This window comes from Schistocerca cancellata, chromosome 4 (assembly GCF_023864275.1).
Source record: "Schistocerca cancellata isolate TAMUIC-IGC-003103 chromosome 4, iqSchCanc2.1, whole genome shotgun sequence".
In the NCBI taxonomy this organism is placed as follows: Eukaryota; Metazoa; Arthropoda; class Insecta; order Orthoptera; family Acrididae; genus Schistocerca; species Schistocerca cancellata.
In genome coordinates, this window is record NC_064629.1 from 849,175,366 (window position 1) to 849,201,632 (window position 26,267).

A 26,267-nucleotide genomic window follows, 5' to 3' on the forward strand; every position below is an offset into this window, starting at 1 on the left:
GAGCGCTGTGAATTTTTCTGATGTTTCCGTTTGTTTACTGTGTACTCCATCAAGTGGACCAACTATGTTTCCCAGAGTACCTACACTACGTATTACAGGATACTCAAAGTCGATTTTGTTTTACGTTTTAAATAATGTCATGTTTACTTGAGTGTTATACTATCGTATGTGGTTGAACAGGTCATGTCCGCCCCCGGTAGCTGAGTGGTCAGCGCGACAGACTGTCAATTATAAGGGCCCGGGTTCGATTCCCGGCTGGGTCGGAGATTTTCTCCGCTCAGGGACTGGGTGTTGCGTTGTCCTAATCATCATCGTTTCATCCCCATCGACGCGCAGGTCGCCGAAGTGGCGTCAAATCGAAAGACTTGCACCAGGCGAGCGGTCTACCCGACGGGAGGCCCTCGTCACACGACATCATAATCATCAACAGGTCATGAGGAGTGCAAGTGGATTACCGAGCAAAAATTATTGGGCGTTATTTAAAGAAGGAGTGCTACTAATGGCTCTGAGCACTATGGGACTTAACTTCTGAGGTCATCAGTCCCCTAGAACTTAGAACTACTTAAACCTAACTAACCGAAGGACATCACACACATCCATGCCCGAGGCAGGATCCGAACCTGCGACCGTAGCGGTTGCGCGGTTCCAGACTGTAGTGCCTAGAACCGCTCGGCCACGCTGGCCGGCAAGGAGTGCTGCTATCCGTATCTTAGTAACGAACAAAATTACAAGAAACGCAATCTGCCGTTAATGGAGACTAAGACGTGGCCCATCCGGTCAACCTTAATTTCATACCAAACCATTGTCCCATGTATATGAAGGTTATTAAATGAACAGCAATGAAATTTCTACCAAACTTTAAGTACCTACTGTGTATTATATTGAACCTAAAAAAATCTTTTTGAGTTGCTTTTTTTTATCAAAAAGGAATGTAGAAAACGAAAGGATTAGAAATTTTGACACATTTTTCTTCGCTTATAACTTTATTTAGAAGAAAATATCAGAAAATTTTACGTTATCTGAGGATGCATAGTTAAAGATGGTTGTCATCTATATGCAAACCAAATTTCAATGAATTATCTGGAATAGTTTTTTCAGAAAATTGTCTTTTATAGTAAAAAATGACATATCAACGAAACCACTTTCAAAGAAAATGAGTTGAGTTTGAACTTAGAGGTGATTATAAACAGCCTGATGCGTATGTTTTATCTTCTTCTGCCTCTAGCTTGTCCTCGAGCATTGTTTTGCATCTACCTGTGACAGATCTTTCAGCAACTTGCATTCTACAGTTGCCACAACGGCGAAGATGTAACACCACACTCTTCCCTAGAATAATCCCTAATTTTTCTAATTCCCAACACTTGCCAATATTTCCACAGCTGTATATGAGAACAGTATCATGTACACCTGCCTGCCCGTTTGGTCGTGCGGTCTAACGCACGGCTTTCCGCGCGGGAAAGAGCGCCTGGTCCCCGGCACGAATCCGCTCGGCGGATTTGTGTCGAGGTCCGGTGAAGCGGCCAGTCAGTGGATGGTTTTTAGGCGGTTTTCCATCTGCCTCGGCGAATGCTGGCTGGTTCCCCTTATTCCGCCTCAGTTACACAATGTCGGCGATTGCTGCTCAAACAAGTTCTCCCCGTACGCGTACACCACCATTACCCTACTAGGCAAACATAGGGGTTACACTCGTCTGGTGTGAGACGTTCCCTGGGGCATCCACCGGGGGCAAAACCGCACAGTAACCCTGGGTTCGGTGTGGGGCGGAGGAGGGGTGGACTGTGGTAGTCGTCGTGGGGTTGTGGACCACTGCGGCTGCGGCGGGGACGGAGCCTCTCCGTCGTTTCTAGGTCCCCGGTTAACATACAATACAATCATGTACACCTACTTTTAATATCTACATACCTACAAACACGGTTTGTGGCAGACGATTATGGATTAAACTGTTGACTCATTTGGATTTTGTTTTCGCCCATGAAAAAACTTCTTCAGTAGCTCATTCCCGGCCACACCTCCAAATATTGGCTTTATAGCTCCAAGTGCAGCTGCTGGAACACTATGCTTAGGCGAATAATATTCTCCTGCCACATTTGCCGTGTTAAACTTGCGCCATTATGGGTCACCTGTTGGCCAAAGACAATGACATGGACTTTCATGGGTGGAAGATTTGCAACTAAGTTGCCCAAAAACATTTTTAACTACATTTCAAAAGAACCTATAATTCTGATTAAAAACAACCTGGAAGTTCCGCCATTTTATTATATTATTTTTTATTATATTATTTTTCATTATATTATTTTTATACGAGGTGGTGACCGAGCCACTCGTGAATATGAGTTCGATAAGTGTTCATCCCACCTGGACCTCAGTGTGATGCACAGCACCCATAAACACAGTTACCTATCCAAGCCCGCCCCGTTGGCTGTGCAGTCTAACGCACGGCTTTCCCCGGCACGAATCCGCCCGGCGGATTTGTGTCGAGATCCGGTGAACCGGTGAACCGGCCAGTCAGTGGATGGTTTTTAGGCGGTTTTCCATCTGCCTCGGCGAATGCTGGCTGGTTCCCCTTATTCCGCCTCAGTTACACAATGTCGGCTATTGCTGCTCAAACAAGTTCTCCCCGTACGCGTACACCACCATTACCCTACCAGGCAAACATAGGGGTTACACTCGTCTGGTGTGAGACGTTCTCTGGGGGATCTACCGGGGGCCGCACCGCACAATAACCCTGGGTTCGGTGTGGGTGGGCGGAGGGGTGACGCGGACTGCAGTAGTCGTCGTGGGGTTGTGGACCACTGCGGCTGCGGCGGGGACGGAGCCTCTCCGTCGTTTTTATGTCACCGGTTAACATACAATACATACATACAATGCCTATCCAAGGTGCACACATCGGATCACTATTAACTATGGCACCAGCTAATAGAACCAAATTAAGGTAAGTAATAAGGAAACGTTGTACGTTAAATCTTACTGTCACAGCAAATCCGGGAGTAAGCTACAGCCCGCATCTCGTGGTCGTTCGGTAGCGTTCTCGCTTCCCACGCCCGGGTTCGCGGGTTCGATTCCCGGCGGGGTCAGGGATTTTCTCTGCCTCGTGATGGCTGGGTGTTGTGTGATGTCCTTAGGTTAGTTAGGTTTAAGTAGTTCTAAGTTCTAGGGGACTGATGACCTAAGATGTTAAGTCCCATAGTGCTCAGAGTCATTTTTTTTTAGTAAGCTACAAGCACACGATGCTCAATAAAATAAATGTTCTAAAACAATTATTCAGGAAAGTCCTTTGGAGAGTGTATGAAGAAGACTCCAAAGAATCAAATTTTAAAAAATCCATATTTTTGGAGACACTATCTCGTATTGGACCCCTATTAGATAACATGTGCTCGTGACTTTATTTTGCTGCTGGTCAAGTTTCTATGTGTGTCTCAGACAGAACCTTACAACCTCTGCAGGATTTGCTCTGAAGCCGGATCGTGTTGTGAGTCGGTGTGTGGCGTGTTGCAGGCAGGGACATGTGCTGGGAGGTGCGGCCGCTGGCGGAGGAGGTGCGCGCGCTGTCCGGCGCGGTGCCCCTGCAGCTGGAGGGCGTGCCGGCGGGCGCGCAGCGGCTGCTGCTGCTGCGGGCCGGGCTGCGGCTGCACGCGGCGCGCATCAACGCCAGCCGCGCCACGCTGCCCTGCGCCGTGCTCGCCTACGGCGGCCGCTACACGCTGCGCCTCGACCCCCCGCAGCAGCTGCCGGTAACGTTTGCTTATCACCGTAGTTCAATTCTTTTATCTTGGCGGTTCGCGCATGCCCACCCAGACGCGGAAGATTGCTGCGTTGCCAGTTGTACGCGCCAAGAGAAGCAGCGCCATAGTATAGTTCGCAAACTTACGTTTAAGGGGGAGCGCGCAGTTTATGAAGTAAAGCCAACACGGCGGCATTAACCCTTTCGCTGTTACAGAGACGTGCTCCCCACATTCCGCGATGTGCGTCATTTTGTCATCATTGCATTGCTCGCCTGTGCAGACACAAGGTGTTTCGACTGCTTTGACACACTTTATCATTCGATTTCATAAAAACTATTTGGCCCAAAAATTTGATTTTTACACATCTTCTTGACTGATACCTTCCCCCATAAATGACTTAATTTTGTTTCGATGTTCAATGCAGTTACTGTGCAGTATTAGATGTAGTAAACCATTGCACGAAATTTTGAAGAGTTTGCACAGGTAAAAGTCCATAGCGTATACTTTCCGTATGGTCGATTTTAGTTGCCACTAGAAATTTCAAAAAATTACATTAAAACGAATAAAATTCATGAAGTAAGACACTTCGATATTGTTTTTAAATAAAGAAAATATTAGACACCAAACAAGGTTTGAACTCAGGATCTGTCACTCAGCATCCCTACACTTAATCCATTATGCTAACGCAGCTCGTCATTCAACACACCTCCCGGAGGACTTTAAAACATCACGCAAAAAACCGACAAACACTGTTGGTATGACTATGAATTACTCACGTTTCGTCGAAGTACAACAGGAAATAACAATTACCGCTGTTCTTTATTGCGAAAAAGCGGTTAGTGGGAATGATACAAACACCTTTCCTTGCTATCGCCTGAATTAGGAGGCTTATTGCTTGTTTGGTTTAATTAATTAATAGAATATGAAGCAATTGGTATAAAGAATGGTTTTTCCAAACTTTCTATAAAAGAAAGTCTGCTATCAAGACATTGTTTTTGTTCAATTACTTTATTTATGACTGAACGTTCCTAAAACTGAAGACACTCGTCCGTGCTCTGCACTGCAGTCGAGCTCTGGCAACGTCGTTCTCTGTTCATTGGCTGTCTGTGTTCTGTGATGTCAGATGCGCAGAACAAAACTAAACTCGGCCGCCGTCATAAATGACGCGCACTTTAGTCTCACGTTTCGCGTACTGCGGTCTCATGGGGCATAGTCTACTCCTTCGTCTGTCACTCAAATGGTTCAAATGGCTCTGAGCACTATGGGACTCAACATCTTAGGTCATAAGTCCCCTAGAACTTAGAACTACCTAAACCTAACTAACCTAAGGACATCACACACATCCATGCCGAGGCAGGATTCGAACCTGCGACCGTAGCGGTCACGCGGTTTCAGACTGAAGCGCCTAGAACCGCACGGCCACACCGGCCGGCGTCTGCCACTCACCTCGCAGAAAAAATCACTACAGAGGTCACTAGGGTGGACAGAGCTGAGACCACAGATGGATGTACGAAACCAGGCCCTAACTAACGAGGAAAACACGACATGTGCCAGAAACTTCGCTCAGTGGAAGAGGAGTCAAAATAAGCGAAAACGTGTCTCGGCTTATCCATAGATACTGAACTGTTTCTGAGAAAACGACGGTCAAAGTTTCCGACGTAATTTAGATGCCTTTTAGAGTGCTATAATGTCAGCCGAAACAGTGGCACTGTGGCTATCGTCACAGCCTATCAGTTTTGCGTTCTGTGTTCGAAATCCGATTATTGTTTTTATTTATTTTACTTTATTTTTCATGTATCTACTCGTTTCAGTAGAAAGTTACTAGACGAATGTTTCTTGTCAAGTTCGGGGACAAAAGCGCGGAAATTTTACTGATTGTAAATTGAGATATGGGTTTCACAATGTCTTACATTTATTATATATGTATGTGTGGTATTTTCAGAGGTCACAGTTGTGGGGTGGTGGGTAAATAATCTAATGGTCGTTACTTCGCTATGTCGTTATGAAAAGACACTTAAATTGTTCAAATGGCTCTAATAATGTCCCCAATAACAATAATATCCCTATTGGAACTGCACTGTTTACAGTTCAGAGGCGACCTCTACGGGAAGTTCCAAGTAAAATGGTCTATCACCCTTACTTATAATCACAAAAAGTTGATTTCTCGCCTTAAAAGTGGAAAATAATTTCGCCACTTGCTACGCGGCTTTTGTCAACATAAAGGCGGCACGCAGACAGTTACTTCCGTGAAACCTAACCGAGCCAGGGCGGTTTACAATCCTCGCTAGTTCACATCCTACTTTCAGCGAAAACGCCTTTAGGTCTGCTCTACTCTGACGTCATCCGAGACACCACACACGCAGGCGTTTGACCGACGCGAACAGATTGATACGGTACGATATGCCTCTTCTCACTGCCTCTGTGGCTGATTGTATGTAGGGACGCAGAGGACCGCCAAACGGAACATTACTGTCAACCGCCCTAGGCACAGGTAGTAGTACCTAAATGGCCCTTTTCTCGGACACTTATTAATTAATAGCTATGTGGTTTAACAGTTTACAAAAAAAAAAAAAAAAAAATGTTCAAATGTGTGTGAAATCCTGTGGGACCAAACTGCTGAGGTCATTGCTCCCTAGACTTACACACTACTTAAACTAACTCACGCTAAGAACAACACACACACACACACACACACACACACACACACACACACACATGCCGCCGGCCTGGGTGGCCGAGCGGTTCTAGCAGCTACAGTCTGGAAACTCGCGACCGCTACGGTCGCAGGTTCGAATCCTTAGTATGCCCTCGAGAATGCAAAAACTAATAAAGGTCGTCGCTATTTAAGTTTTCCGTCGTTCCAAGAACGGATAAAGACTTCAGTAGTCATCCATGGCGCGGTTATCGATTTAGGCAGCGAGAAAGTTATGCTGGTACTGTCTTGTAGGCACATCATCAAGCTGGTCCACTAGTTTCTTACTGGGAGGATGCAGCGGTCGGAGCCTCTGAGCCGCGTCGCCTAATAAAGACCGGCGCCACGTGGCCGACAGATACCCTCACTTTCAAACATGTTGTTGCCAAGTCGAAAAATGGTGGGGAACCAGCGTCAGCTATACATTTTGCCAAACTCGATATATCCAGTCCACAAGGCCTTGATGTTGTTCTGTATTAGACGCTGTTGTGCCTAGTTTTGGAGTATGCACCCGTCGTCTGGGGAAACTCGACCGATACAAATAAAGATCTTCTACAGAGGGCGAAAAATGGCGCTACCAATTTCGATTTGCAGATACCCTGGGATTTCCTGACGGCGGAACTCAATCAGATAACTTATCTCCAGAAGAGCCAGTGAATTTTAAGTGAAATGTAGGACGTCACAGCACCGACACACGTGGAAGCTAACACCACGTTGCAGTGCCACAGCACTATCAGGTGGCCTTATATGCTGGCGTAAGAACATTCTTTCGTAACATACAAATGTAAGTTTTTTTCGTGTTTTTCAAATAGATCAGAGGCAAGAGCGTCGTCAAAAGTGCCACAGGAATGTGTGACAGGTCCACTCTCGTTTCCTGTATACGTAAACGATCTGACGCATAAAGGGAGCGGCAATCGGTGACTGCTGATGATGCTGTAGTGTACCGGTAAGTGTCTTCGTTGAGTGTCAGCAGGAGGTTACACGGTGACTTAGACACAATTTCTATTTGGTGTGACGAATGGCAGCTTGCTCTAAATGAGTAAAAATGTAGGTGAATGCAATCCTGTAATGTTTGTATGTAGTACTAGAGGTGTACTGCGTGACGTAGTTACTTTGATTAAATACCTAGGCGTAACAATGCAAAAAGAGATATGAAATCGAAACAGAAGTAAGATCAGTAGGAAATGAATGTTTGATTTCTTTTTATTGGGCGAAATCCCTGAAAGTGTAGCTCATCTATAAAGGAGACCGCCTATAGATATCTATTGGGACCCATTCTTGAGTACTGCTAAAGTGTTTGGGATACGGAACTGGTCGGATTAAAGGAAGACATCGAAGCAATTCAGAAGCATGCTGATAGGTTTGTTACTGGTAGAATCTCACTACGAAAATAAACGTTGTTAACACTGCTGAAGATTTCACACTTTGGCCATAATTTCACGGCAAACCACGGATAATGGATCATTTTTCCGAAAACTGGTGCTTGCAGTTGATTATCAATCAAGATTCACTGTAGAAATTTCACAGAAAACAATTTCAAATAATTTTCTCATTTGTTTATCGTTTTTTAAATTTTTTTGCCAACATACAATGGGCGAATAAGGAAATGTTATTTCAGTATACACTGGAAAACATTCGAGTACTAATTTTCTATAGATATTGGTAGATAAATTAAAAACAAAAATAAAAGTAATAATCGGGTTTCGAACACGAGGGCTCAAAGTTGTGAAGTCGTGAGGCTAGCCACTGTGACAGCACTTCGGTTGAACAACTTGCTCGCTAAAAGGCACATAATGTACCTCCAAAACAATGACCGTTGTTGTCTCAGAAACGTTCGAGTATCTATGTATAAACCTAAATACATTTTCGCTTTTTTTTGACAACTCTTCCGCTCACCGAAATTTCTGGAAAATCATGTTATGGCACTTGCCGTGTTCTCCTCGTAAGCCGTCGTTTGCGGACTATTTTACTGAAGAAATGAACAGCAATAAAAAACATGTCATCCAACATTAACTCTAGTCAGTCTGTTCAAATAGCAGCCGATGAGAAACCAGCACTAACAGTAGGGCTGTCGTATAAAGGAAGTGATGAAGCAGCTTTCTATATACTCTGCAAGCCTTCCATACGGTGCAGGTCGGAGGGTACCTTGTAACATTACTAGTCATTCTTCCCTTTCTTTTCCGCTCGCAAATGGAGCGAGATAAAAGCAACTGCCTGTACGCCACCGTACGAGCCTTAAGTTCTGTTTCATTGTCTTCACGGTGCTTATACGAAGTGTACGTTGGCGGCAGGAGGTAGTCCCTCCAGGCAGACGCAAATTCCGGCTCCCTAAATTTTCTCAGTAGTGTTTTACAAAAATAACGCTGTCTTCCCTTCAACGGTTCCCATTTGCGTTCACGAAGCACCTCTATAACACAGACATGGTGATCAAATCTTTCTTTTTTTCTTTTTCTTTCTCGGACCTTTGTCCCACTCCAACGCGGGGTCGGCTTTGTTATGACAGATTTGGCAGTGTTATCGTAGTGTTGGCAGAAGAGCCAACACCGTGTTGCTAGAGGAGGCCGAAATGCACCCTATAATCTCATGCAGTCTGGCGTGAGGTCTGGAACAGTTAAGGGAAATTATAGTAGCAAATAAAGTACGTAGTTGATGTAATACTTAACTTTATTCCATAATTGGTGAACATCGCTCTTGTTGATACATTATATCATCTCAATATAAACTGGTCATGGCGCCTTGCTAGGTCGTAGCAAATGACGTAGCTGAAGGTTATGCTAACTATCGTCTCGGCAAATGAGAGCGTATTTGTCAGTGTAGCTTCGCTAGCAAAGTCGGCTGTACAACTGGGGCGAGTGCTAGGATCTGTCTCTAGATCTGCCGTGTGGCGGCGCTCGGTCTGCAATCACTGACAGTGGCGACACGCGGGTCCGACGTATACTAACGGACTGCGGCCGATTTAAAGGCTACCACCTAGCAAGTGTGGTGTCTGGCGGTGACACCACAGTTATGGCAGAGGGTGGCCAGATTCCCTTCCTGCCGCCACCCCAAGTGGAAGTAGTGTACCTCAGTTGTCTGCGTCTTGTGTAGGTCATGAAATAGTGCGAACGATTGCTAATGTCTGTGAGTCGTGTAACTGAGGCGGAACTTGGGGACCAGCCCGGTATTCACCTAGTGGGATGTGGAAGACCGCCTAATAACCACATCCAGGGTGGCCGGCATACCGACCCTCGTCGTTAAGACGCCGGGTGGATTCGAACCGGGGCCGGCGCGCCTTCCCGAGTCCAGGAAACAGCGCATTAGTGCTCTCGGCTACCCTGGCGGGTACATGATGATCAAATCTGTTACTGCGTAAAGTCAAGCGCCGACACGCCAGTCGGGAACGACAGAGCAGAGAGGACTGTAAAGAAAACGTCAGCCAATTGCACGCTGACCGACCCCTTTCCGACACTACAATGCGGCAGCAGCGGTCTCTATGCGAAGATGACATAAGCGCCGTGCCCCACTGGTCGCGGCCAGGTGAACAGCAGCATCAAGATTAGGAACTTGTATAGTAGTGACTTAGAATTGTTATACTGAAGAAGCTTGTTTATTTCGGATGTCACCCTTTACTTGCGACACGTCTATGTAATTCTCAAACTTAAGTATTTCATTTACTTTTTGTAATAAAACTCATTAATACGATGTGTCTGAATTGTTGTCTGGCGATCCAAAAAAGCAGGTTTCGTAGACACCACATTTTCAACAAAATCTACCAGTAACAAATCTATCAGCATGCTTCTGAATTGCTTCGATGTCTTCCTTTAATCCGACCAGTTCTGTATCCCAAACACTTTAGCAGTACTCAAGAATGGGTCCCAATAGATATCTATAGGCGGTCTCCTTTATAGATGAGCTACACTTTCAGGGATTTCGCCCAATAAACAGAAATCAAACATTCATTTCCTACCGATCTTACTTCTGTTTCGATTTCACATCTCTTTTTGCATTGTTACGCCTAGGTATTTAATCAAAGTAACTACGTCACGCAGTACACCTCTAGTACTACATACAAACATTACAGGAATGCATTCACCTACATTTTTACTCATTTAGAGCAAGCTGCCATTCGTCACACCAAATAGAAATTGTGTCTAAGCCACCGTGTAACCTCCTGCTGACACTCAACGAAGACACTTACCGGTACACTACAGCATCATCAGCAGTCACAGATTGCCGCTCACTTTATGCGTCAGATCGTTTACGTTTACAGGAAACGAGAGTGGACCTGTCACACATTCCTGTGGCACTTTTGACGACGCTCTTGCCTCTGATCTATCTGAAACACACGAAAAAAACTTACATTAGTAAGTTACGAAAGAATGTTCTTACGCCAGCAGATAAGGCCACCTGATAGTGTTGTGGCACTGCAACGTGGTGTTAGCTTCCACGTGTGTCGGTGCTGTGACGTCCTACATTTCACTTAAAATTCACTGGCTCTTCTGGAGATAATTTTTCTGATTGAGTTCCGCCGTCAGGAGATCCCAGGGTAGCTGCAAATCGAAATTGGTAGTGCCATTTTTCGCCCTCTGTAGAAGATCTTAATTTGTATCGGCCGAGTTTCCCCAGACGACGGGTGCGTACTCCAACACTAGGCACAACAGCGTCTAATACAAAACAACACCAAGGCCTTGTGGACTGGGTATATCGAGTTTGGCAAAGTGTATAGCTGACGCTGGTTCCCCACCATTTTTCGACTTGGCAACAACATGTTTGAGAGTGAGGGTGTCTGTCGGCCACGTGGCGCCGGTCTTTATTAGGCGACGCGGCTCAGAGGCTCCTCCCACTGCATCCTCCCACTAAGAAACTAGTGGACCAGCTTGATGATGTGCCTACAAGACAGTACCAGCATAACTTCCTCGCTGCCTAAATCGATAACCGCGCCATGGATGGCTACTGAAGTCTTTATCTGTTCTTGGAACGACGGAAAACTTAAATAGCGACCACCTTTATTAGTGTTCGCATTCTCGAGGGCATACTAACGATTAGGTACAAGAATACAAGAAATGTATTTGGAATTACGAATATGATCCGACACCAGCACAATGTATTGGTAACAATGAAAATTTGTGCCTGACCGGGACTCGAACCCGGATTTATGCGAGCGGTCGCCTCATCTGCCTCGGCCATCCGAGCACGCCTCCAGGACCGGTCCCAACTTCCATATATCATCATTTGACTACGTCCTATGCTTGCATAATTTCTGTGATTCCCGCACAAGGAGAGACTTATGATTGTTATCGCGGCCTTTTCTTGGTGTGAAATACTATACTGCTGTACCTGTGTTTTTACGATGCGTGCATGTCTGAAGGGCACTGCGCCAGCCTCTGTGGCCGAGCGGTTCTAGGCGCTTCAATCCGGAACCGCGCTGCTGCTCCGGTTGCAGGTTCGAATCCTGCCTCGGGCATGGATGTGTGTGATGTCCGTAGGTTAGTTAGGTTTAAGTAGTTCTAAGTCTAGGGGACTGATGACCTCAGATGTTAAGTCCCATAATACGCAGAGCCATTTGAACCATTTTTTGATGGACATTGCAGAGTACATCGTAAAAACACAGGCACTGCAATTTAGTAACGAATGGGTGCTGAAATGTTTGCTACTGAACTGGTGTCCATTCATTGCACTCATCTCAGCGAAGGCATTGACTGCTAGCCTCTATAGCTGAGGCAGTTACCATTCGCTGCTGACGACACCTGTGCGATTGGTGATATTTGACCGGCGTAAGATGCGACTCATGTCCATTTCTGATAGCGGATGGTACACCAGTTTCGTAGATAATTTTTCGTGACGTAAGAAATTGCGTATGATTTTAACTTCAAATGAGGACATTAAACATTATTGTCATTATTCGCCGGCCGGGGTGGCCATGCGGTTCTAGGCGCTACAGTCTGGAACCGCGTGACCGCTACGGTCGCAGGCTCGAATCCTGCCTCGGGCATGGATGTGTGTGATGTCCTTAGGTTAGTTAGGTTTAAGTAGTTCTAAGTTCTAGGGGACTGATGACCTTAGAAGTTAAGTCCTATAGTGCTCAGAGCCATTTGAATCTTTTTTTTTTTTGTCATTATTCAAGAGGACTAGTCTACGTATAACTTCCGAGTTTTACGCTTTTCATTCCATTACTTACAATACTACTCTCTACATCCTAGCATCGCATTCATTTATATTAAACAGATGCATTAAAGATAAAATGCACCTGCGGAAAAATAGTGCCTACGTGCGTGGGCGAAAATTTTACTAATGGACGACCAAACAACCCTCAGAGCGTACCAACAAACAAGACCATACAATGATTCCTGTTTTACTCTTTTGGTTTTACAGAGATCGATCCTAGCCATAGTTTTTGACGTGAAACTAGCATTCCAAGACATCCATAAAGATCAACTTGTCTCCCCTTCTACACGGCGTAGTCTATAACTGCGGCAGTTTCGTTTTTACGATTCCCTTCCATCCAGCCCCTCGTCAAACTTTAAACCAAGCAAAGTGTACAGATGGTGTTTTATGGCGTCAGGTGCAACGCACTATACTGTACTGTTTTAGACGATAGAAAGCATTTAATCCCTTTAAAAGGCAGTTAACACATGAGCACTTCATAGTCAGTTAGAAGAGATGAGTTTTGTTTATCAAAGAATGAATGCCTGAAGGAGAAAGACGATTGTGTTGCACCTGACAAACCGTCACTTGCGTAAAATTATGTTATTGTAATTCACATTCCCATCGTGAAATATAGAGATAGAAAAATGATAGGAGATATAATTCTAAGAATGGCACATGTGATGAGATGTATTCTGACTGGAGACATTCCCATTCTGGAAACCTAGAATCGGGAAGAGTCGTAATTTTCGTGAGTCAGATGAATGATAAGTTAATCAGAACAGGAGAGAGTAATGAAATCCTGAGGTCATTAGAATGAGTGCAATGCAAATTTTGGATAAAATTGACCTTGGACTCCTTTCCCTCCCCTCCCTCTCCCCACACTCTACCTTCCCTTTCCCTCCCCACTTCTTTACCCTTCTCTTCCCCTCCACTATCCGTCTCTCACAAGGAAACAGGCCATCCAGAGACCCTCTAAGCCAACACAAATATGAGCTCTCCCAATAACAGCTCAGTATTTTTCTGTCACATCAGCTCATCCAATCACATTTCTCAACTGCTTGCTAAGCAACTTCCCATTCAACGAAATATGGCAATCAGAGAGCTTCTAAGCTGAGTGTGTGACACATACACTACTAGTACAAAAAGTTTCTAGACTTTAAAAATAAAAATTGGAGAAAAGTTAAGATGATTTTAATGCTTCGTGTGTTGGCTCAAATGGCTCTGAGCACTATGGGACTCAACTGCTGAGGTCATTAGTCCCCTAGAACTTAGAACTAGTTAAACCTAACTAACCTAAGGACATCACAAACATCCATGCCCGAGGCAGGATTCGAAACTGCGACCGTAGCGGTCTTGCGGTTCCAGACTGCAGCGCCCTTAACCGCACGGCCACTTCGGCCGGCTTCGTGTGTTGCTCAGAGTAACTACCCACTTGAGTATAATGAACAGAGCGTTCATACAACCATGTAAAACAGTCAGAAAAGTCATTTTTGGGATGTTGATCAACTCGTGCGTCACATTGGCTTCAATGTCTGCTACGTCGTCAAAGAGTTAACCCGTCATGTGAATTCGTGCACTTAGTTGTAAGTTCATATTGACAACACCAGGTTTCGTCACCCATGATGATTTTTTCCAGAAAAGAATTGTCCTCATCTTGCATTTCAGTTAAGTTGTGGGGCGTTCACGCGTCGTTGTTTTTGTTTGGGAATCAATGTCTGCAAGACAAACCTTACACACATTTTTCTCTGCTTCAAAATATTCTGTAGAGTTTCCTGAACACTTGATTTAGAGATACTGCTGCATTGTGATTTGCAACCCATCAATGTAGTCACAGAACGGTCGCATGTCCACTGCTTAACATTCAAATGCACATAATGCAGATCTGTTGTTTACAACTGTTAGTGCAGGGTGCCACAGTAGTTTCATCGCTGATGTCGCTTGTACGTTAGCAATAAAATCAGTCTCGGAACTTTTTCGACGGACTTCCATTAACCCCTCACTATTTTACTGTCATAAAAATGGAAGAGCCAGAGAGCCTCCTATGGTAAATATTGGTGGGACATAACATCATTCTTGCTCAGTGTGTATAATCTAGGCAAAGGTACATATGCGTGAGGAAGATAGAATATTCTGTCTGCCATACAAGTTAAAACAGGTATGATAGGTATAGATTGCTAAGATATGTAGATCAGTATTTTCATAATCAGAAAGTGTTCTATCCCTCGAATGGTTCCGAGAATCATCGGAAATGTCATGCCCGTCTCAGTGCCTACGGCGGTGCTCGCACTGCAATTAATGCAAATAGACGCACATGTTCTGAAATCTGGATCGAAAATTACATACTTGGTATGCACTATAAGGTACGTTTCTGTCAGATAAGATGCCAAGAAGACGGTCCAGATAGAAAGTAAGTAACTTTTGACACCTTTGCTCTGCGAAGAATACGTGTTGCCTAGAAAGACTAGTAGTGTAGTCAGCTTTCCTAACGAAAATATGTCTCCACTTTTCCTCAAATGCCAACAGATATCTGTACGGTCAATCCTTTTATGATGACAGTTCTCGCAAAAACTTAGAACTTAGATTTTCTCTGTATTTAAAACAGATAACAGTATTTCTTGCTGCGACTTAGTTTGTTGACACAATATCGCAATGCTTCTGTGAGAGAGACACTACTGAGTATCATGATGTACGTACGGGCTGTCACTCGTTGACACCGAACACCATATTAAATTAAACTGAATATTAAATTACGTTTAAAGCCAGTGGCAGGCATAAAACGTCATCCGAAATTGTACTGAATGCTTTCTCAGAAAATTATTTTGAACAATTAGTTCATGAGCCCACTCGAAGCGTAAATGGTTACGAAAGCATACTTGAACTTTCAGCAACAAATAATCCTGGACAAATAGTGAGTGTTGTGACGAATACAGGGATTAGCGACCACAAGGCAGTTGCTGCTAGGCTGAATACCGTAACGCCTACAACCATCAAAAAGAAACGCAAAGTATACCTATTTAAAAAAGCTGATAAAAATGCTCTCAACTCCTTTTTAAGAGACAGTCTTCACTCCTTTCGATCTGATCATGTAACTGTAGAAAAGATGTGGAATATTTTCAAAGAGATAGTATCGACAACAATTGAGAGATATATGCCACATAAACTAATAAGTGATGGTACTGATCCCCCATGGTACACAAACGGGTCAGATCGTTGTTGCAGAAGCAACGAAGAAAGCATGCCAAATTTAAAAGAACGCAAAATCCCTAAGATTGGCAAAGTTTTACAGAAGTTCGAAATATTGCGCTTACTTCAATGCGAGATGCTTTTAATAATTTCCACAACTAAATTTTGGCACGAAATCTGGCAGAAAACCCAAAGAAATTCTGGTCATACATAAAGCACACCAGTGGCAAGACGCAATCAATACCACCGAGCGAGGTAGCGCAGTGGTTAGACACTGGACTTGCATTCGGGAGGACGACGGTTCAATCCCGCGTCCGGCCATCCTGATTTAGGTTTTCCGTGATTTTCCTAAACCGCTCCAGGCAAATGCCGGGATGGTTCCTTTCAAAGGGCACGGCCGACTTCCTTCCCCGTCCTTCCCTAATCCGATGAGACCGATGACCTCGCTGTCTGGTCTCCTTCCCCAAAACAACCAACCAATCAATACCTTCACTGCGCGATAACAACGGTTAAGTCACTGATGACAGTGCCCCTAAAGCAGAGTTATTAAACACGGTTTTCGGAAACTCCTTCACCAAAGAAGACGAAGTGAATATTCCTGAATTACAATCAAGAACAACTGCCAAAATGAGAAACATAGAAGTAGATGTCCTCGGGGTAACACAGCAGTTTAAATCACTTAATAAAGGCAAGGCCTCGGGTCCAGATTGTATACCAGTCAGGTCCTCTCAGAGTATGCTGATACAATAGCTCCATATTTAGCAATTATATACAACCACTCGCTCACAGAAAGATCCGTACCTAAAGACTGGAAAATTGCTCAAGTCACACCAATACCCAAAAAAGGGAATTACAAGTAATCCGCTGAATTACAGGCCTATATCACTAACGTCGATTTGCAGTAGGGTTTTGGAACATATACTGTATTCGTACATTATGAAGTACCTCGAAGAAAACGATTTATTGACACATAGTCAGCACGGATTCAGAAAATATCGTTCTTGTGAAACACAACTAGCTAAGTGTCACAGACATGATATGTGAATTGGAGTGGCAATCATTAAAACAAAGGCGTTTTTCGTTGCGACGGGATCTTCTCATGAAATTTCAATCACCAGTTTTCTCATCCGATTGCGAAAACATTTTGTTGGTACCCACCTCCATAGGGAGAAATGATCATCACGATAATATAAGAGAAATGAAGGCTCTCACAGAAAATTTTAAGTGCTCGTTTTTCCCGCGTGCGGTTCGAGAGTGGAACGGTAGAAAGACAGCTTGAAGGTGGTTCATTGAACCCTCTGCCAGGCACTTTTGAATAACAGAGTAATCACGTAGTTGTAGATGTAGATGTAGATGATCTTCTTCCAACTGACGGCATCAAGATGTTCAGATGTGTGTGAATTTCTAAGGGACCAAAGTGCTGCGCTCATCGGTCCTTAGACTTACACTCTACTTAAACTATCTTAAACTAACTTATGCTAAGAATAACACACATACACACACCCAAGCCCGGGGGAGGACTCGAACCTCCGGCGGGAGCGGCCGCGCAATCTGTGATACGACGCCTCTAACCACGCGGCACGGTACCAAGAGAGATGGTTACGAACTGGGTTTCAAAGTCCCGTCCGCCCTTCCCAAATTAGGTTTCAGTGGCTCCTCCAGCTCGCTTAAAGCGAGTGCTTCTTCCTTTTTCATAATCACTCGCAAAAAAAAAAAAAAAAAAAAAAAAAAAAAAAAAAAAAAAAAACGAACGCAAACTGCACTGAACGAACTATCATCACAGTCATCCTGTCTACAGCTAAAAATTTCACATAAGGCGTTGAGGAAATAGGCGAGATTCTACCTCATTATTTCTGCATGTTCCACGAATGTGCACGGAACATGCAGGTCACACTAATTACAAGACGCACGTCTCTTTTATTATAATTACAAGCACTTCCACTGCTCTACTGAGGCGACATTACGGGGAGGTATTTAGAAGCGATAGCAGCTGAAAGTAAGGCTTTTCACTAATTCGATTAGCCGTAATGACCCCGTGTATCAGAAGGAAATTTAATAATCTATTTCTTGCATATAGATTCGACGTAATCATGGTCTTCGTAGTGCATTCTCACACGAATCGTATCGACGGTTAGCATACGTTGATATGATGTATTCATATATATTATTCCATGCCGGTGCATAAATGTTTAAGACCGTGAGGAGCTCACATAAGGCCTACAGCAGACCCTTTCACGGTATCAGGCGACTGTGGCTGTGATTACATCACTCAACGCAATTTAGTGCTGGTAGCAACGCGCTCCTCTGCACGCAAACTCACTGCGATGTGAGCTGACCCCCTGACTAAGACATCTACTTCCAAAAGGAGATAGGAACGACATTATCGACCACTCCTAAATTTTAACTATTGTGAGCAGGGGAAATTTTTCTCTGGAAAATGCACGCAAGGGTTCCGTCACTGAGAACTGGGTGTACATTATACCAATTTACTCAATCTAAACACATGCCAGTGCCAACGTTCTAAATGGGATCTACCCATTTACGATTCGTATCTGTTTGGCACTGTGACATCTTCGTCTGACAGCTAGATAATTCACGCGATGCACTCGTAGCTCCTGCCTTCAATCTCTCTACCTCACGCCGAGCTAATTCATATCCAATAACCGAAAAACTTGAACGAGCTACTGCCGAAAACAAAATTGTTTCAGCTATAAATGAATGAGCCTCTATGTAGCTATTGTCAGGTATAATGCACTTTTAAAACATCGATACTGATCATAGTATTCCATGTTGTGGCAGGGTTATTTGGTTGAGAACTGCTAAACTAAAATACAACAAGGATCTCGGTTGTTGAGGAACAATGCTCTGTTCATATAGGAAGGAAGAGGAAGACATTTCCATTACATTTGTGAATTAGTTGTTCTTTATATTTTTACACACACTTAAGGAAGTTTCAGATAGAGTGCTTTTTGTAATCTAAGTATTTATACACGTATTTTTAATCGTAAGACAGACACAATAAGAGCGCAAGTCTAAAACCGTTAACTTCGTACTGTTATTTGCACAGTAGCCCAAACTTTCGCATACGAAATTCTTCAGCAGTGGTCACAGACCTTCAGAACCCGTACAGTCCTCACGCTAACATTACTTGCATTCATCACACTCTATCCAATCATTATCAAAATAACATCAGCACCCAGGGCAAATGAATTTTTTTGCGGAGCTATGAGCAGATTACTCTTTTCAAAAAGAGGTTTTTTCTGTTCTCATATTTTCTTAATCTCCTCTCCCCTTCGGTTTTCCTTTCCGTCCTTTGCCTTCTGTTTCTGTTCGAGAATATTCTTCACTGCATATGGGTGAAGGATTTACAATTTTTGCGCTCTCCACTTTATTCTGTCAATTGACGAGAATTTCGGTAGAGTGCATATTAGAAAGGAGCGTATGCGTTTGCTCGCTTACGGGACTGAATTCTAGAATTCCCATAGAAGTTCCTGGCAGGGTTTCTTCGCTAAACTATTGTCTCTATTCGTATTATTATAATCGATGATCTGGACTACAGTTTCATCTCTTGCAATTATATTACAAGGAGAAAAATATTAGGACTGTATAAGCATATTTTCGTTACGTAAAATGTTTTTGCACTCTACTCTCCTGTTGCCGTCCAGCAGCAAACCACCTCTGGCTAAATGATATATATATATATATATATATATATATATATATACTCCTGGAAATAGAAAAAAGAACACATTGACACCGGTGTGTCAGACCCACCATACTTGCTCCGGACACTGCGAGAGGGCTGTACAAGCAATGATCACACGCACGGCACAGCGGACACACCAGAAACCGCGGTGTTGGCCGTCGAATGGCGCTAGCTGCGTAGCATTTGTGCACCGCCGCCGTCAGTGTCAGCCAGTTTGCCGTGGCATACGGAGCTCCATCGCAGTCTTTAACACTGGTAGCATGCCGCGACAGCGTGGACGTGAACCGTATGTGCAGTTGACGGACTTTGAGCGAGGGCGTATAGTGGGCATGCGGGAGGCCGGGTGGACGTACCGCCGAATTGCTCAACACGTGGGGCGTGAGGTCTCCACAGTACATCGATGTTGTCGCCAGTGGTCGGCGGAAGGTGCACGTGCCCGTCGACCTGGGACCGGACCGCAGCGACGCACGGATGCACGCCAAGACCGTAGGATCCTACGCAGTGCCGTAGGGGATCGCACCGCCACTTCCCAGCAAATTAGGGACACTGTTGCTCCTGGGGTATCGGCGAGGACCATTCGCAACCGTCTCCATGAAGCTGGGCTACGGTCCCGCACACCGTTAGGCCGTCTTCCGCTCACGCCCCAACATCGTGCAGCCCGCCTCCAGTGGTGTCGCTACAGGCGTGAATGGAGGGACGAATGGAGACGTGTCGTCTTCAGCGATGAGAGTCGCTTCTGCCTTGGTGCCAATGATGGCCGTATGCGTGTTTGGCGCCGTGCAGGTGAGCGCCACAATCAGGACTGCATACGACCGAGGCACACAGGGCCAACACCCGGCATCATGGTGTGGGGAGCGATCTCCTACACTGGCCGTACACCACTGGTGATCGTCGAGGGGACACTGAATAGTGCACGGTACATCCAAACCGTCATCGAACCCATCGTTCTACCATTCCTAGACCGGCAAGGGAACTTGCTGTTCCAACAGGACAATGCACGTCCGCATGTATCCCGTGCCACCCAACGTGCTCTAGAAGGTGTAAGTCAACTACCCTGGCCAGCAAGATCTCCGGATCTGTCCCCCATTGAGCATGTTTGGGACTGGATGAAACGTCGTCTCACGCGGTCTGCACGTCCAGCACGAACGCTGGTCCAACTGAGGCGCCAGGTGGAAATGGCATGGCAAGCCGTTCCACAGGACTACATCCAGCATCTCTACGATCGTCTCCATGGGAGAATAGCAGCCTGCATTGCTGCGAAAGGTGGATATACACTGTACTAGTGCCGACATTGTGCATGCTCTGTTGCCTGTGTCTATGTGCCTGTGGTTCTGTCAGTGTGATCATGTGATGTATCTGACCCCAGGAATGTGTCAATAAAGTTTCCCCTTCCTGGGACAATGAATTCACGGTGTTCTTATTTCAATTTCCAGGAGTGTATATTACTTCGATCCTATCAAAAACTTTTTCTTTCCGGAATCCCAAGAACGAATAGAGGAGCATCACCAAACGTCTCGTCTTCATGTCGATACGTAGTGACACCACAGCCAGCCAGTGGCAGTGTCCCTGAAAGTACAGCCAACACAGAAGAACGTACTATACGTGCTTCTAGACGATGCGATTATTTCACATTTTGTTGTTAGAGCCGTGAGAAATGAACTCTGGCGCTAGACAGAGATCTAGCAAGGAGACACAGTGGTCAGAACGCAGGATTCTTATTGAATGGACTGTAAGTACTCTTCCAGCTACTCTGATCCACTTTTCCAGCGGTTTACTCACTTCACTATGAATACTGGGATGGTTATTCTGACTCAGTTATTATTATCTCTGTGTCTAATGACTATCATGTCGACGGGTCACTAATCTTAATCTTCCTTCACGTGTTTTTCTGTTGTGAGAAACTATGATACCGTGGGAGTACTAAGATCCTTAGTCTGTTAACGAGTGATCGAATTATGAATACGTAGTTTGCATTCATCTTACCCGTTGTTTAAGGAATCGTCAATAGTGCGTGTGTAATATCAGAGCAGCAAAATTTTAGAACTATAGTTACTGAAAGGAATCACTGCACCTTGACACTTTGTAACGATGTCGAGGTCGTATGATAATGTATACGATTTAGACCACATTCAAATATACATACACATCTTCAGAAAAACAGAACACATTGAACGACAGCACGTAGGACGTTCATATTCACAGTGCACGTAGATTAGTATGTTCTGCAGAAATGATAAGCATTTGAAACATGTCGGCCCTCGGGTTCAGGGTCAACATTGATATCTCGGTGCAACACCATCTACCGCTAAAATGTGCCTGCGGCTCTCGTTGTCGCTATAAACCGAAGGAAGTTGATCAGTGTGACTGTAGAAGACGTTCAGGATGCCTTGCAGACGTATGCGCGAACCGTACCGGTGAGTTTGGATGAAAATGGTTCAAATGGCTAATATCCATAGCGTAGATTTGAGGCGTGTGTTGATTGCTCGGAGCTCGGGACGTAACTGTCTCTCCGTGGGCGGAGAGCCGCCTTAAGCACACGCCTGCGAAAGGATACATGCGTGGTATCACGTGACAGTGCATACGTAAAATCTCTCTAAGTATCTTTGGTGTCACCCTCTAAATTTCAGTTAGTAAGGTGTATTGACCAGCACGAGAAACACACATCAAAAAAAGTTTTGCATCAGTTAGGTTCCGAGTGTTCCGGAACCTGTACAGAAAATTAGAATAGAGATCAACATAAATATCATTTCCGCCCTTTCTAATCCACACATTCGATGTTGTATCACCATACAGCGAGACCTTCAGAGGTGGTGGTCCAGATTACTGTACACTCTATTCTGAAGGAAGTCATTCACAAGATGTGCACTATGGGGGCGCGAATTGTCGTCCATGAAGACGAATGCCTCACCAATATGCTGCTGATATGGTTACACTATCGGTCGAAGGATGGAATTCATGTATCGTACAGCCGTTACGACGCCTTCCAAGACCACCACCGGCGTACGTCGGTCCCACATAATGGCACCCCAAAACAGCAGGGAACCTCCAGCTTGCTGCACTCGCTGGACAGTATGTCTAAGGCGTTCAACACGGTTGCCTCCAAACACGTCTCCGACGATTGTCTGGTTGAAGGCATATGCGACACTCATTCACTCATCGGTGAAGAGAACGTGATGCCAGTCCTGAGTGGTCCATGCGGCATGTTGTTGGGCACATTTTTACCGCGCTGCATGGTGTCGTGGTTGCAAAGATGGACCTCGCCATGGGTGTCGTGAGTGAAGTTGCGCATCAAGCAGCCTATTGCTCACAGTTTGAATCGTAACACGATGTCCTGTGGTTGCACGAATAGCATTATTCAACATGGTGGCGTTGCTGTCAGGGTTCCTCCGAGCCATAATCCGTAGGTAGTGGTCACCCAATGCAGTAGTAACCCTTGGGCGGCGTGAGCGAGGCATGACATCGACAGTTCCTGTCTCTCTGAATCTTCTCCATGTCCGAACAACATCGCTTTGGTTCACTCCGAGATGCCGGGACAAATGTCTTGCTCAGGGCCCTTCCTTGCACAAAGCAACAATGTGGACGCGATCGAAACGCGGTATTGACCGTTTAAGCATGATTGACCTACGGACAACACGAGCCGAGTACCTACTTATGGTGGAATGACTGGGACTAATCGGCTGTCGGACCCCTCCGTCTAATAGGCGCTATTCATGCACGGTTGTTTACATCTTTGGGCGGGTTTAGTGACATCTCTGAACAGTCAAGGGGACTGTGTCTGTGATACAATATCCACAGTCAATGTCTATTTTCAGGAGTTCTGGTAACTGGGGTGATGAAAACATTTCTGATGTGTGTATTTACAAGTATTCCAGCGAGGCACTGATTTTAAATTCAGATATTCAAAACTGGGTGGATGAAATCGCCGCCTGCGCATCGATGAGCCAAACATTATTACCACCTGTTCAAGAGCGTGTTTCTACATATTTGGAGAGCAATACAGCAGCGATTCTGCATGTCATAGACTCGATAAATCGAGTTTTCCTGAAGTATGTGGCACCATCTGCTAACGAACAACCTACGCAGTATCCTTCAGTTATGGACCAGTGGTTTGTGGATCCTGAATAATCGCCAGATAGTGGCCCAAATGTATTCCATTGTGTGAATTTTATCGCCAAAATATTAACACGAATTCACTGTCATGCTCCTCAAACCACTGTAGCACGATTGTCACATTCGAACAAGTACAGTGACCCTGATGTAAGATGCCATCACCCTCGTGAAAGACATCTAGCGTCAAGGGATGCGGCGGTCAACACTAATGTTCACATAGCCTATAGTTGTCATGGTACTTTCTGTTAGTACCACAGTTCTCAAGTGAATGTCCCCCATAGCATAATACCGCCCACGCGACGCATTTCCATTTATCCACGGTCCAATCCCACTTTGCCCATGGCAATCGTAAGAGATGATGTCGTTGGGTCAGCATGCCAAAACGAATGGATTGTGTGCTGTAGATCTCCATGCTCAATAATATGCGCTCAGCGTGGTCCGAAACACTTGTATTTGCATCAGAACTGTACTCTGTTCTGAGATCTGCCACAATCGCCGCCTATTCTGCTTCACAGAGGGGGCAAGCCTGACCTCCTAGTTCTTTGATGCATGGACGTACAACACTTGTCGTCTGCTCTTGGTTTCGCCGTCCTTCAGGCACTTTCCTTATACGCTCACTAAAGTGTCGTCTAAAAGCCGATTCCGAGATGCCCGTTCCCAGATGGCGGTTGTTAATATCGGAACCTTTCGTAGCTTATGTTCTACCCTCTCTAGAGGAGTGAGACTCGCTGAAGTGATACATACACTTTGCAATAACAACTGTTTAGAACAAAAACTAAGCTAAATACAACCTCTGAGTATAATGTTTACGAAATTTGAGAACAACAATGGTTGGTTGGTTGTTTGGGGAAGGAGACCAGACAGCGTGGTCATCGGTCTCATCGAATTAGGGAAGGATGGGGAAGGAAGTCGGCCGTGCCCTTTCAGAGGAACCATCCCGGCATTTGCCTGGAGTGATTTAGGGAAATCACGGAAAACCTAAATCAGGATGGCTGGACGCGGGATTGAACCGTCGTCCTCCCGAATGCGAGTCCAGTGTCTAACCACTGCGCCACCTCGCTCGGTGAACAACAATGTATTGAGGAGCAGGGAAGATTAATGTCGTCACAGTCCAACGAGGCTGGTAACTCGTACGCATTCTCCGAAAGAGCAGCAGTTTCTGTGACGACACAGTCCAATGAGGCTGAGAGCTCGTAGGCAGCATGCCGGTAACGACACGGTCCCGTAAGGCGATCAACACGCGGGCAGTCACAACAGATACTGCGAAGCGGTCAGGGTGAGAGCGCACGGCACTTTGCGGGCAGCAAAGAGGCAGCAGGAGGCGGTATCCGTAGCGTAGATTTGAGGCGTCTGTTGATTGCTCGGAGCTCGGGACGTAACTGTCTCTCCGTGGTCTGAGCGCCGCCTTAAGCACACGCCTGCGAAAGGATACATGCGTGGTATCACGTGACAGTGCATACGTAAAATACTTTAATTAAATTTGCTACACCACGTAGATGACGTGCTACAGACGCGAAATTTAACCGATAGGAAGAAGATGCTGTGATATGCAAATGATTAGCTTTTCAGAGCATTCAAACAAGGTTGGCGCCGGTGGCGACATTTACAACGTGCTGACATGAGGAAAGTTTCCAACCGATTTCTCATACACGAACAGCAGTTGACCGGCATTGCCTGGTGAAACGTTGTTATGATGCCTCATGTAAGGAGGAGAAATGCGTACCATCACGTTTCCGACTTTGATAAAGGTCGGATTGTAGCCTATCGCGATTGCGGTTTATCGTATCGCGACATTGTTGCTCGCGTTGGTCGAGATCAAATGGCTGTTAGCAGAATATGGAATCTGTGGGTTCAGGAGAGTAATACGGAACGCCGTGCTGGATCCCAACAGCCTCGTATCACTAGCAGTCGAAATGACAGGCATCTTATCCGCATGGCTGTAACAGATCGTGCAGCCACGTCTCGATCCCTGGGTCAACAGGTGGGGACGTTTGCAAGACAACAACCATCTACACGAACAGTTCCACGAAGTTTCCAGCAGCATGGACTATAAGCTCGGAGACCATGGCTGCGGTTACCCTTGACGCTGCATCACAGAGAGGAGCGTCTGCGATGGTGTACTCAACGACGAATCTGGTTGGACGAATGGCAAAACGTAATGTTTTCGGAGGAATCCAGGTTCTGTTTACAGCATCATGATGGTCGCATCCGTGTTTGGCGACATCGGAGTGAACGCACATTGGAAGAGTGTATTCGTCATCGTCATACTAGCGTATCACCCGGCGTGATGGTATGGGGTGCCATTGGTTACACGTCTTGGTCACCACTTGTTCGCATTGACGGCACTTTGAACAGTGGACATTACATTACAGATGTGTTACGACTCGTGGCTCTACCCTTTATTCGATTCCTGCGAAACCCTACATTTCAGCAGGATAATGCACGACCGCATGTTGTAGGTCCTGTACGGGCCTTTCTGGATACAGGAAATGTTCGACTGCTGCCCTGGCCAGGACATTTTCCAGATCTCTCACCAATTGAAAACGTCTGGTTAATTGTGGCTGAGCAACTGGCTCGTCACAATACACCAGTCAATACTCTTGATGAACTGATGGATAGGGACTGCAACTGCTGTGTTCGGATGCAGGCTGAGTTGGCATCCCTTCGCTCCCAGCTTCAGGCAGTGTTGGCTTCGGTCACACAGCTTGAGGCTGTGGGGGTCACTGTG

At 45.4% G+C, this 26,267-nt stretch overlaps 1 protein-coding gene across 1 annotated transcript in view; it reads left to right on the forward strand.

Annotated features, from left to right (window-relative positions):
* Positions 1–3,632: 3,632 nt before the first annotated feature.
* LOC126184472 (uncharacterized) overlaps positions 3,633–26,267 on the forward strand; it is a gene marked incomplete at its 5' end in the record, with an annotated part of 580,042 nt that continues 557,407 nt past the window's right edge. The window contains one exon of the mRNA XM_049926864.1: positions 3,633–3,731. Coding sequence (XP_049782821.1) covers positions 3,633–3,731 — 99 coding nt within the window. The remainder of the gene's footprint in view (positions 3,732–26,267) is intronic.